The following is an 11,091-nucleotide window of genomic DNA, read 5'->3' on the forward strand; positions in this document are numbered from 1 at the left end:
GACTAGGAAGTCAAGTTTTATTTTTCTCACTCCATGAGATTGACATCATTGGTGTTCACTTCTGAGATAATTTGAATACACATGCATGCACATCAGTGCTTTTCCTTTGTCTGTAAGCCTTTCATATAACTTAACCTGTCTTTCACAGCAAGAATATGAAGTCTGGGAAGCAGCCTACATGCCATGGTCTGGATTATGCTCTTTTCATAATTGGGATGTCTTGGTTAAAGACTGTTTCCCATTCACGCTTGAATCTTTTAATTCTGACTTCAACAGAGAAAAAGCAATGAAAGCAGATAGTAAATGGGAAAATTCCAGAATGAGAAAAGAAGAAAAGTAAAGAACAAAGTCCCAACAAGTAGAATATGAGCTGTAATGCAGTAGATTAGAGCATTGTTGTTGGTGATAGCCAATATACTAGAGAGAAGTCAGTATCTAATTTAAAAGAATACAAAATGACCCATCCACAAATCCACAAGGTCTGCTGTTTATTAAAGATACAAGATCTAGTTTTTCATGAGACCATCTGAAATTGTCTTCTCTATGCTCCCTCTTGCTGTGTGTCTTCTCACTTTACACTTGGCAAGAACCTAAACAATTCAAGAAGGGATCCAGATAAAGATACACATTAGAGAGAGAATGAACTGCTGGGTCTTCTTCAAAAAATCTTTCTTATATCTTCTAAGTCTTTTGTGTACCTGCTACTTCCCATTGAGGAAACAAATGCAGTCCTCAGTGATGGGACAGTTTTTCAGCTACAGTGAAGAGAGACAGGGAAATCTTTAAAACAAACTTGTTCTCTTTGTGCCCCAGGAGAATACACTCATGTGGGGCAGACATGGTCCTCACAATTTAATCTTCCTGAAGTCATTCTTCATTATGGACATGGCCTTGGACATGCCCTGGAATATCTCATATTCTTCCTTACTAAATGAAAAGAAACCATTAGGCTTTTCAGATAAGCCCTGTCCTTCTCTCATCAGAGCTACCTGCAGAGAGAATTTCTCTGGCATGTTTTCTGCTATGTGTTAAAAAGTAGGTTAAAACAATCTATAACATATTTCAAAATTACTAGATCAAAAGAGTAGAAAAATTCCCACATATAAAATGATTAATATTTAAAGAGATGGAAATATTTATTATCTGGTTTGCTTGTTGCACACTAGACACATGTATCATGTTATCATAATGAACTCCATAAGTAGATATAACTATTGTGTCTCAATAAAAAGCACACTTCTTTAAGGGACGTTTACAATTATGCAGAAACTTGTCAATTGTTTGATTGATAAGTCTGCCTAATAAATCTAAGAAAGTTAATTAAATTGTTTTATTTTCCAGATAATATGTTGGCCAATGAAGATAAAAAAAATGGATAATCTTATTGTGAAATGTAACATCTAGTTACTATTTGGATTTTAAATATATTAATAGGAACAATGATCTCTTTGATGATGCTAGTATTTTATTTCCTATATTTCAGTATCTTGGATTGAGTTTCACATATGTTTGCTTTTATACCTATAAGAAAATATTAATGTTTAAGATTAGTCTGCTCAAAAATAAATGCAGGGCTGAGGGTTTAGAGATGTAGCTCAATGGTGAAGCACTAACCTGCCTTATCAAGATGCTGAGTTTGCACTCCAAAATTAAATATTTTGTAAAAAGCACAAAAATGTGAGAATATTAATTAAGAATAAAGCCAGGCACTGTGGTTTATGCCTGTAATTCTAGCTACTCAGGAAGCAGAGATCAAGGGGATTATGGTTCAAATCCAGACAGGGAAAATAGTTTGTGAGATCCTATCTCAAAATACCCTTCATACAAATAGGGCTGGTGAAGTGGAGCCAGTTGAAGGCCCTGAGTTCAAGCCCCAGTACAGGAAAAAAAAAGACGCATATTAAAACTTCTAAAAATATTGAATAAAAAGCAAAATTAATTCATAGGAATATGACAAATAAAAACCAAATTTTATAGTCATTGTTTTTGTCGTAATGCAATCCATTTCAGAAGAAATCTTTTCAATGCCACCATAACATCTTTGTTTCTCAAACAATATATCAGGGGATTAAACATTGGAGTTACAATGGTATAAAAGAGAGAAAGGAATTTATCTGTTCTTGCTGAATGACTGGACTTTGGTCTCAAATAAGTAATGATGACAGATCCAAAGAATATAGCCACAACCATGAGGTGGGAAGAACAGGTGGAGAAGGACTTGGCTCGCCCAGTTGCAGATGGAAGTTTTAAAATAGTTAAGACTATTTTCACATAAGATCCAAGTATTATCAAAAAATGGACAGTGACAACTAGAAGAGCAATTACATAAATTAACATCTCAATCATAAAAGTGTCCCCACAAGCTAGTTTGAGGACTGCAGGTATGTCACAGAAAAAGTGGTTCAACTGGTTAGATCCACAGAAAGGTAGAGAGAAGATGAAATAAGTGAACCCTATGTGCACAGGAACTCCACTTGTCCAACAGCCGGCTGCCAGTTGAGTACATAGACTACTGTTCACGATGAGAGGATAGAGTAATGGGTTGCAAACGGCAACGTACCTGTCACACGCCATTGCAGTCAGAATGAAACACTCGGTGGCTCCCAAAACCAAAAAGAAATACATTTGAGTAGCACAGGCCAGAAAGGAAATATTTCTATCTTGTCTACAGAGATCTTGTAATAATCTGGGAACAGTGACTGACACATAACGTATTCCCAAAAAAGAAAAATTTCCAAGGAAAAAGTGCATGGGTATCTGGAGGGAAGGATCAACCTTGGTTATTATGATAATGAGGCTATTTCCTACCAGAATAATTATGTAGATTATCAAAAACACCCTGAAAAGAAATCTTTGCAAATTAGGAACATCAGAAAAGCCAAGTAAAATGAATTCCTCCAGGGTCATATGATTACTCTGTGGAGGATTTTGTCCTGTAAATTCCATCTGTGAACAATAAGATTTCAAGATTTAGAAGTCACTATGGTCCACTGGGTTGAACTGCAAAATGGGACCTGTTGATGGGGTCAAGTCCTCTGATAAGCATAGATGTCCAACTAGAAAAAAAATCACATTTCTATGTTGGATTTACATTTTTAGTGATACACTTCAAATCCAATATCCCAAATTTCTAGGACATAAAAAGAGAGAGAAACATTACAATATTTTTTGTTACTCACAGTAAGGGTATGGGTATGTGATAATACAACACAGCACAACAGACAAAATGAAATAAGAGCAAAATATGTCAGGGAGTTTAGGCTTAAGATATTCTGTTCTATAAAATAAGATCTAATACAAGGTCTAACATCATTTCTTGCTATTTTTTAAATCTTTCTCTTTTCTTTTTCTCCTTCATTTCCTATTTTGGCAATTATTTTCTCATTTTATATCTTCTCCAAACTTTATGTAATCCTTATGTATAAATACACAAATGCATATATACCTGCATACATACATATATAAATACATGGTTTTTCTTCCATAAGTCAACCTTTTAAAAAACCAACAGAAACAATTTAAAAAATGAATCCAGGTATGTTAGATTGTATAATAAAACAGCAACCAACATAAACTTTGTAGTTTATCGGACCATACAGGATGTTAACTACTAAGGATATTAATAATAAAATAACATATAAAGGCTCAGTTTCTGTCTTTACAGATCTTAGGAAATAGTGGTTAAGTCAGATGGGCTTCATATATGATATTTCATATGTACAACTCTATAGAGAGAAATTACACAGTGTTATTTTAAGTGTCATACAATTACTTAACAAAGTTACAGCTAATATGAGATTTTGTCAAATCTTATTATATGACAGAAGCATTTTGTTATTTTTACTAATATGGAAAAAAATACACTTCAGGAGGAGAAAAAAAATCCTTCAAATTCTCTCTCAGTTTTCTATTCCAATAACTGGTCAGATGCCAATACAGGTAATTGTTTTTTAAATGTTTATGAAGAATAATGGCAGAAATGGCAGAACTCTCCCACTGATCTCTGAAATCCTGCTCAATTTTACTGTATTCAAGTACTCACTGACCAAAAACTTGACATCAAGGGTCTTAAAATGCAAATGAGATATATTAGGATAACAGGCTCTCATCAAAGTTATAAGAATTTAATTTTTCTTATTTAAAAATGTTTGAAATAATAATAAAATAATAATAATGATATGTAACTCAGGAAATTGTTTTGAGCAACGAGTAGCATTATCTGTATTAACTTTTTGACTTAACATAGGCAATTGTAATTTTATTAAGCATTGCTTTTATGGCCATTATTTTAATTTCTGTACTTATTATTTTTTCACCCACTGCTATTTTTTATTTTTTGAAATTTTGCCTTTCTTTTGCCCTGCATTTGATTAACCTTTTCTCAATCTATATGAGAAGAGAAAGTACAGAGTAGTATTTTGGCAGAAATAGTTGGTTTCAAATTAGCACGTTGTTTTATGCTGGTGCACTAAAACCAACAGAAATAACTGAAGAAAACTGCTATAAATCACTGGGCTCTTTTTTTATTTTGTCTATCCAGAAAGAAAGTAGATTTGTTATATAAATGTAAAAAACCAAATTTAACAATCCAACTCAAATTGCACTTAATGTAGGAAACAGAAATAACCTTCCTTCATCATTTTCTTTTCTAAACCCGATCTATTCTTTCCATCATCATTTAGTAATATTTGACATCTACCACATAGAATGTTTAGTTTCCCAATATCCTTACAGAAATGTTTTTTCCTCCATCAAGAAAGCATGGTCCTTACCAATCATTACTGAGTTTTGTTTGTTTGTTTGTTTTAACATTGGCTAGTATATCCCTGGAAGAGGGTAGAGAGCTCTGAGTATTTGAACTGTTTCTCTGTTATTGACAATTTTTGATCATGTATTTTTGTCATTGCGTTACTGATGTTAAATGTATTATCCCATTTAATGCATTCTGAATGAAGAACATACTCTTATGTTTGCATTTTACATGATGAACGTAGAGAGTTTAAGTAACTTGAGCAAATACGAAGAAGTCAGATGTGACCTAAATGAATTCAATCTTAGTAGTGTAGTGTCAGAGTCCATATTATAAATGAAAACTAAATAGATTTCATAATAAATTCAATAGAAAATATTATTTTGGATTTGATATTCTCAATAATATCAATAAAAATTTGAGAAATAACCATTCATAAACTAAATGTAATTCAATGTCCACTAAAATATCAATTATCATTATAAAAATGAGAACCTAATTACTTTATAGGTACAGCCCATATGTTTTGAGTTCAGAAAGTGTAATGCATAGATTAATTTGGTTGAAAGTACCTTATTTAATGGCTTTGGCTTCATAAAATTAAAAATACACTACCATAAAATAATCAGGAAAAGAAGATACTACTCACTTTTTGCATATTGTGAAGAAATTGCTATATGATTCTTCTTTTATAAAGAATTGTTTTATAAAATGTAATGTTGAAGTTGTATTTTTCAAATAACAAATCTAAACATTTTTCTTTGCCCTTGAAATACATTCTGTACTTTTAATTCCATTATGTCACATTTTAGATAGAAAATAACCTTATTCATTGTGAAGGCCTCTTTTCCATGACACGTTACATCTTTAAGCTCAGGAATCAGTTTATTAAGTTATAACGTAGGAAATAATCAAGGTTGTCTTTGATTGGATCAGTTCTTTATTGTCATCTCTGTCCCTGTGGAATGTAGTCTGAGGACGTTAGCCTCCTGGCCATTCCTCCTTGATTTCTCCCCATCCTATCCTCCTTCAGAGACTAGAGAAGTTCCCCAATTGGGAAACATTTTATGTCACATTCAAAAATTACAAAATTGGCCTGTGTCTAATATGAGATCTGGGGATATTGGCTGAAACTAAAGCAATGTATCAAAAATTTTATTTTTCATAAAAAAATAAATATATTAATTTTGTACAACTGATGTTTTGATATACATAAACTGTAGAATGGCTAAACAGAGTTAATTAGCAAAAGCCTTACTTCACATATTTATCATTTCCTGTGATGAGAACACTTAAAATCCACATTCTCAACAGTTTTCAAGAATATAGTCTGTGGGCTGAGGCTGTAGCTCAGCGGTAAAGTGCTTGCCTAGCATGTGCTAAGTTCTAAGTTATATTCCCAGTACAAGAATATAACCCTTATTGTTAACTGTAACCACCATGTTGTACAAGAAATTCCTTGAGATTATTCATCCTATCAATGTGTACTTTGGTATTTTTTTTCAAGCAGCTTTCTAACTTTTGCTCCTGGTAGCTGCCATTTAAAAATATCAGCTCTCAACATCAAAGAATGCAATGTAGAAAATTTTTTCTAAGAATTCATATATAATCTAGGTTGTTTATGTATTAAAGGCCTCTATTCATGCTTTGCAAAGACTTTTTACAGATAGTTAAGTAAGGAAAATACCTGAATTTAGGAAAGAGAACATGGTAGACTGAGATTCTTTTCTGTAGATGATGGTGGGGAAATGATGTATCTAAAACTAACAGGAGCAGCCTGGCATACACCTGTAATCCAATCACTTATAGGACTGATATAAGAACACCACAAGTTCAAAGCCAGTCTGTTCTACATACTGATTTCTAGGCTAGTCTGAGTTAGAAAGTGAGAACCTGCCTCAAAATACCAAACCAGTCAACAATCCACCCACCAGTCATTCAATCACACCAACCTACAAGTAGAGTGAATATTTTTGCTGCAATGAATTTTTGGTAATCTTTTGTAAACAGTGATTATGACTTCACACTTTCAATGTTTTTTTATTTATCATTTAGTAAATGTGTAACAATATAAAGTGTTATGCTACACTGCTCTGAAGACAAAGAAATGTTTTCATCTGTAGATGGGTTACGACTTCTGCCTGCCAAACTACTGCTTATCTTCTAGACTCAGCTAGTGTGTCATCCTATCAAAAGTGACCCATTATTCATGCAGGAATCATTAACTATTCTAAATGCATGCCCCCAAATCTCCCAATATCACTTCCTTTTGATCCTCAGTGTAAAGTTGTTACTTGACAATATATCTTTTCTCCTTGAATCCTAGTCATTGGTCTTTTAACTGGTGTACATCCTAGTTTCAAGTAACAAAACATGAACAAAGAACATGGAAGTTTTTCTCAGTAAGTTATATCTGTATAATTTAAATTTTCAAATAACTAATCATGTATATGTGTTTCCCTCCATCCTGAGTAGTAAAATGTCAGAGAAAGGCCATATGAAATAAGAACAGAATATATAATACTGAAAACAAGAATGGAAGCCCAGAAAATAATTAGGAAGATATTGCAATCATCTATGTAGGAGAAGAGGAGATAATGCCTTATGCTCTATTTGAGTCCTGGCTTCAATTCGTTCTCTCAGTTCAGATGCTCAACTCAGACCCATGTATCTCCTGTGGGCTCTGTGAGGTATCTCGTTATTCACACTGGGTATCTGCATCTTGATTGGGTGGGACTGGCTTATGTTTTTGTACTTGTCACAATGTGCCTCCCACACCTGGCCTCCGTGAATTAGATGTTGACATTAATGCGATGTGCGAAATATGATACTAGAAACATGGACACTGAAATGCAGCAGAGATTTTACAGAAGAACCATCTTCCTCCACGCAGGGAAGAGAATTTATTGTCATTGAAAGTACTCATCATCACTGCATAATAGCGATACAGAGGTGTTATGAGGATTTCATATCCTTGCTTACAGCTGTTCTGGGCTCTTTATCTGATGGATTGACTCCTTTGGAAACATTTTAAAATCTAATAGAGTGTGAATAAAGTTTCCAAATACCAAGTCTCGTAAGCAGATTGTAGGTGCAGGATATAAAAGAAAACATGTAATTAAAAAAATTTCATCCTTTTTCTGTTTTTAATTTTTAATTTATTTTAACTAATAAAGGAAAATATAAGATGTATATATCCTAATGTGTTACCATATAATGCTCCACACATTAAATAATATTTAAATCAGATTAAAGATATTATCTACTGAAATTGTTATAATGCCTTTATGGTGAAACTTTCCAATCACTTTCTTCTAGCATTTTGAAATGTGATTGTTACCTATAATCACCTTTTCTCTAGTTCCTGGTCCCCTTTTCCTATTGGCCTCAGTTGCTTTCAAGGTTTCTGCTTTAGTTTCTCTGCGTTAAGGACAACAAATGCTAACTAATTTTTTAGGTGTCTTACCTATCCTCACCCCTCCATTGTGTGCTAAAGCTTTTATCATGTGCTCAAAGTCCAATCCCCTTGTTGTGTTTGCCCTTGATCTAATGTCTACATATGAGGGAGAACATACAATTTTTGGTCTTTTGGGCCAGGATAACCTCACTCAGAATGATGTTCTCCAATTCCATTCATTTACCAGTGAATGATAACATTTCGTTCTTCTTCATGGCTGCATAAAATTCCATGATGCATAGATACCAGATATTCTTAATCCATTTGTCAGTGGTGGGGCATCTTGGCTGTTTCCATAACTTGGCTATTGTGAATAGTGCAAGACAGAAATCTTTAAAACAAACTTGTTCTCTTTGTGCCCCAGGAGAATACACTCATGTGGGGCAGACATAGTCCTCACAATTTAATCTTCCTGAAGCCATTCTTCATTATGGACATGGCCTTGGACATACCCTGGAATATCTCATATTCTTCCTTACTAAATGAAAAGAAACCATTAGGCTTTTCAGACAAGCCCTGTCCTTCTCTCATCAGAGCTACCTGTAGAGAGAATTTCTCTGGCATGTTTTCTGCTGTGTTAAAAAGTACGTTAAAACAATCTATAACATATTTCAAAATTACTAGATCAAAAGAGTAGAAAAATTCCCACATGTAAAATGATTAGTATTTAAAGAGATGGAAATATTTATTATCTGGTTTGTTTTTTGCAAACTAGATACATATATCATGTTATCATAATGGACTCCATAAGCAGATATAACTATCGTGTCTCAATAAAAAGTACACTTCTTTAAGGGAGGTTTATGATTGTCCAAAAACTTCTCAATTATTTGATTGATAAGTCTGCCTAATAAATCTAACAAAGTTAATTAAATTGTGTTATTTTCCAGATAATATGTTGGCCAATGAAGATTAAAAAATGGATAATCTTATTATGAAATGTAAAATCTAGTTACTGTCTGAATTTTAAATATATTAATAGGAACAATGATCTCTTTGATTATGCTAATATTTTCTTTCAGATATTTCAGTATTTTGGGTTGATTTCCATTTGTGTTTGCTTTATTTTACTATAAGAAAATATTAATGTTTAAGTTTAGTCTGCTCAAAAATAAATGCAGGGCTGAGGGTTTAGAGATGTAGCTCAATGGTAAAGCACTAACCTGTCTTATCAAGGTCCTGTGTTTGCACTACAAAATTAAATATATTGTAAAAAGCACAAAAATGTGAGAATATTAATTAAGAGTAAGGCCAGGCTCTGTGGTTTATGCCTGTAATTCTAGCTACTCAGGAAGCAGAGATCAGGGGGATTGTGGTTCGAAACCAGACAAGGCAAACAGTTTGTGAGACACTATCTTGAAATATCCTTCATAAAAATAGGGCTGGTGAAGTGGCTCCAGTTGAAGGCCTTAAGTTCAAGCCCCAGTACAGAAAAAAAAAGCATACTAAAACTTCTAAACATATTGAATAAAAAGCAAATTTAATTCATAGAAACATGACAAATAAGAACCAAATTTTATAGTCATTGTTTTTGTTGTAATGCAATCCATTTCAGAAGAAATTTTTTCAATGCCACCATAACATCTTTGATTCTCAAACAATATATCAGGGGATTAAACATTGGAGTTACAATGGTATAAAAGAGAGAAAGGAATTTATCTGTTCTTGCTGAATGACTGGACTTTGGTCTCAAATAAGTAATGATGACAGATCCAAAGAATATAGCCACAACCATGAGGTGGGAAGAACAGGTGGAGAAGGACTTGGCTCGCCCAGTTGCAGATGGAAGTTTTAAAATAGTTAAGACTATTTTCACATAAGATCCAAGTATTATCAAAAAATGGATAGTGACAACTAGAAGAGCAATCAAATAAATCAACATCTCAATCATAAATGTGTCCCCACAGGCTAGTGTGAGGATTGTAGGTATGTCACAGAAAAAGTGGTTCAACTGGTTAGATCCACAGAAAGGTAGAGAGAAGATGAAATAAGTGAACCCTATGTGCACAGGAACTCCACTTGTCCAACAGCCGGCTGCCAGTTGAGTACATAGACTACTGTTCATAATGAGAGGATAGAGTAATGGGTTGCAAACGGCAACGTACCTGTCATACGCCATTGCAGTCAGAATGAAACACTCGGTGGCTCCCAAAACCAAAAAGAAATACATTTGAGTAGCACAGGCCAGAAAGGAAATATTTCTATCTTGTCTACAGAGATCTTGTAATAATCTGGGAACAGTGACTGACACATAACATATTTCCAGAAAAGAAAAATTTCCAAGGAAAAAGTGCATGGGTATCTGGAGGGAAGGATCAACCTTGGTTATTATGATAATGAGGCTATTTCCTACCAGAATAATTATGTAGATTATCAAAAACACCCTGAAAAGAAATCTTTGCAAACTAGGAACATCAGAAAAGCCAAGTAAAATGAATTCTACCAGGGTCGTATGATTACTCTGTGGAAAATTTTGTCCTGTAAATTCCATCTATGAACAATAAGATTTCAAGATTTAGAAGTCACTTTGGTCCACTGGGTTGAACTGCAAAATGGGACCTCTTGATGGGATCAAGTCCTCTGATAAGCATAGATGTCCAATTAGAAAAGAAATCAAATTTCTTTGTTGGTTTTATATTTTTAGTGATACACTCCAAATGCAATATCCCAAATTTCTAGGACATAAAAAGAGAGAGAAACATTACAATATTTTCTTGTTGCTCACAGTAAGGGTATGTGTATGTGATAATACAACACAGCACAGCAGACAAAATGAAATAAGAGCAAAATATGTCAGGGAGTTTAGACTTAAGATATTCTGTTCTATAAAATAAGGTCTAATACAATGTCTAACACCATTTCTTGCTATTTTTAAAATTTTTCT

At 33.5% G+C, this 11,091-nt stretch overlaps 2 protein-coding genes across 2 annotated transcripts; both read right to left on the minus strand.

Moving 5' to 3' along the window:
- Positions 1-1,977: 1,977 nt before the first annotated feature.
- On the minus strand, positions 1,978-2,946 carry LOC141413901 (olfactory receptor 10AG1-like). The gene has a single exon (XM_074047861.1). The coding sequence runs from the start codon at positions 2,944-2,946 to the stop codon at positions 1,978-1,980; it is 969 nt and encodes a 322-aa protein (XP_073903962.1).
- Positions 2,947-9,729: 6,783 nt separating this feature from the next.
- LOC141413908 (olfactory receptor 10AG1-like) lies at positions 9,730-10,698 on the minus strand. The gene has a single exon (XM_074047933.1). It carries the CDS (start codon positions 10,696-10,698, stop codon positions 9,730-9,732), a length of 969 nt encoding a protein of 322 aa, XP_073904034.1.
- Positions 10,699-11,091: the final 393 nt, after the last annotated feature.

This window comes from Castor canadensis, chromosome 1 (assembly GCF_047511655.1).
Source record: "Castor canadensis chromosome 1, mCasCan1.hap1v2, whole genome shotgun sequence".
Lineage (NCBI taxonomy): Eukaryota > Metazoa > Chordata > Mammalia > Rodentia > Castoridae > Castor > Castor canadensis.

Excerpts from the sequence above, each read along its gene's own strand:
- LOC141413901 (XM_074047861.1), bottom strand. The coding sequence starts at position 2,946 with ATGGAATTTACAGGACAAAATCCTCCACAGAGTAATCATATGACCCTG.
- LOC141413908 (XM_074047933.1), bottom strand. The coding sequence starts at position 10,698 with ATGGAATTTACAGGACAAAATTTTCCACAGAGTAATCATACGACCCTG.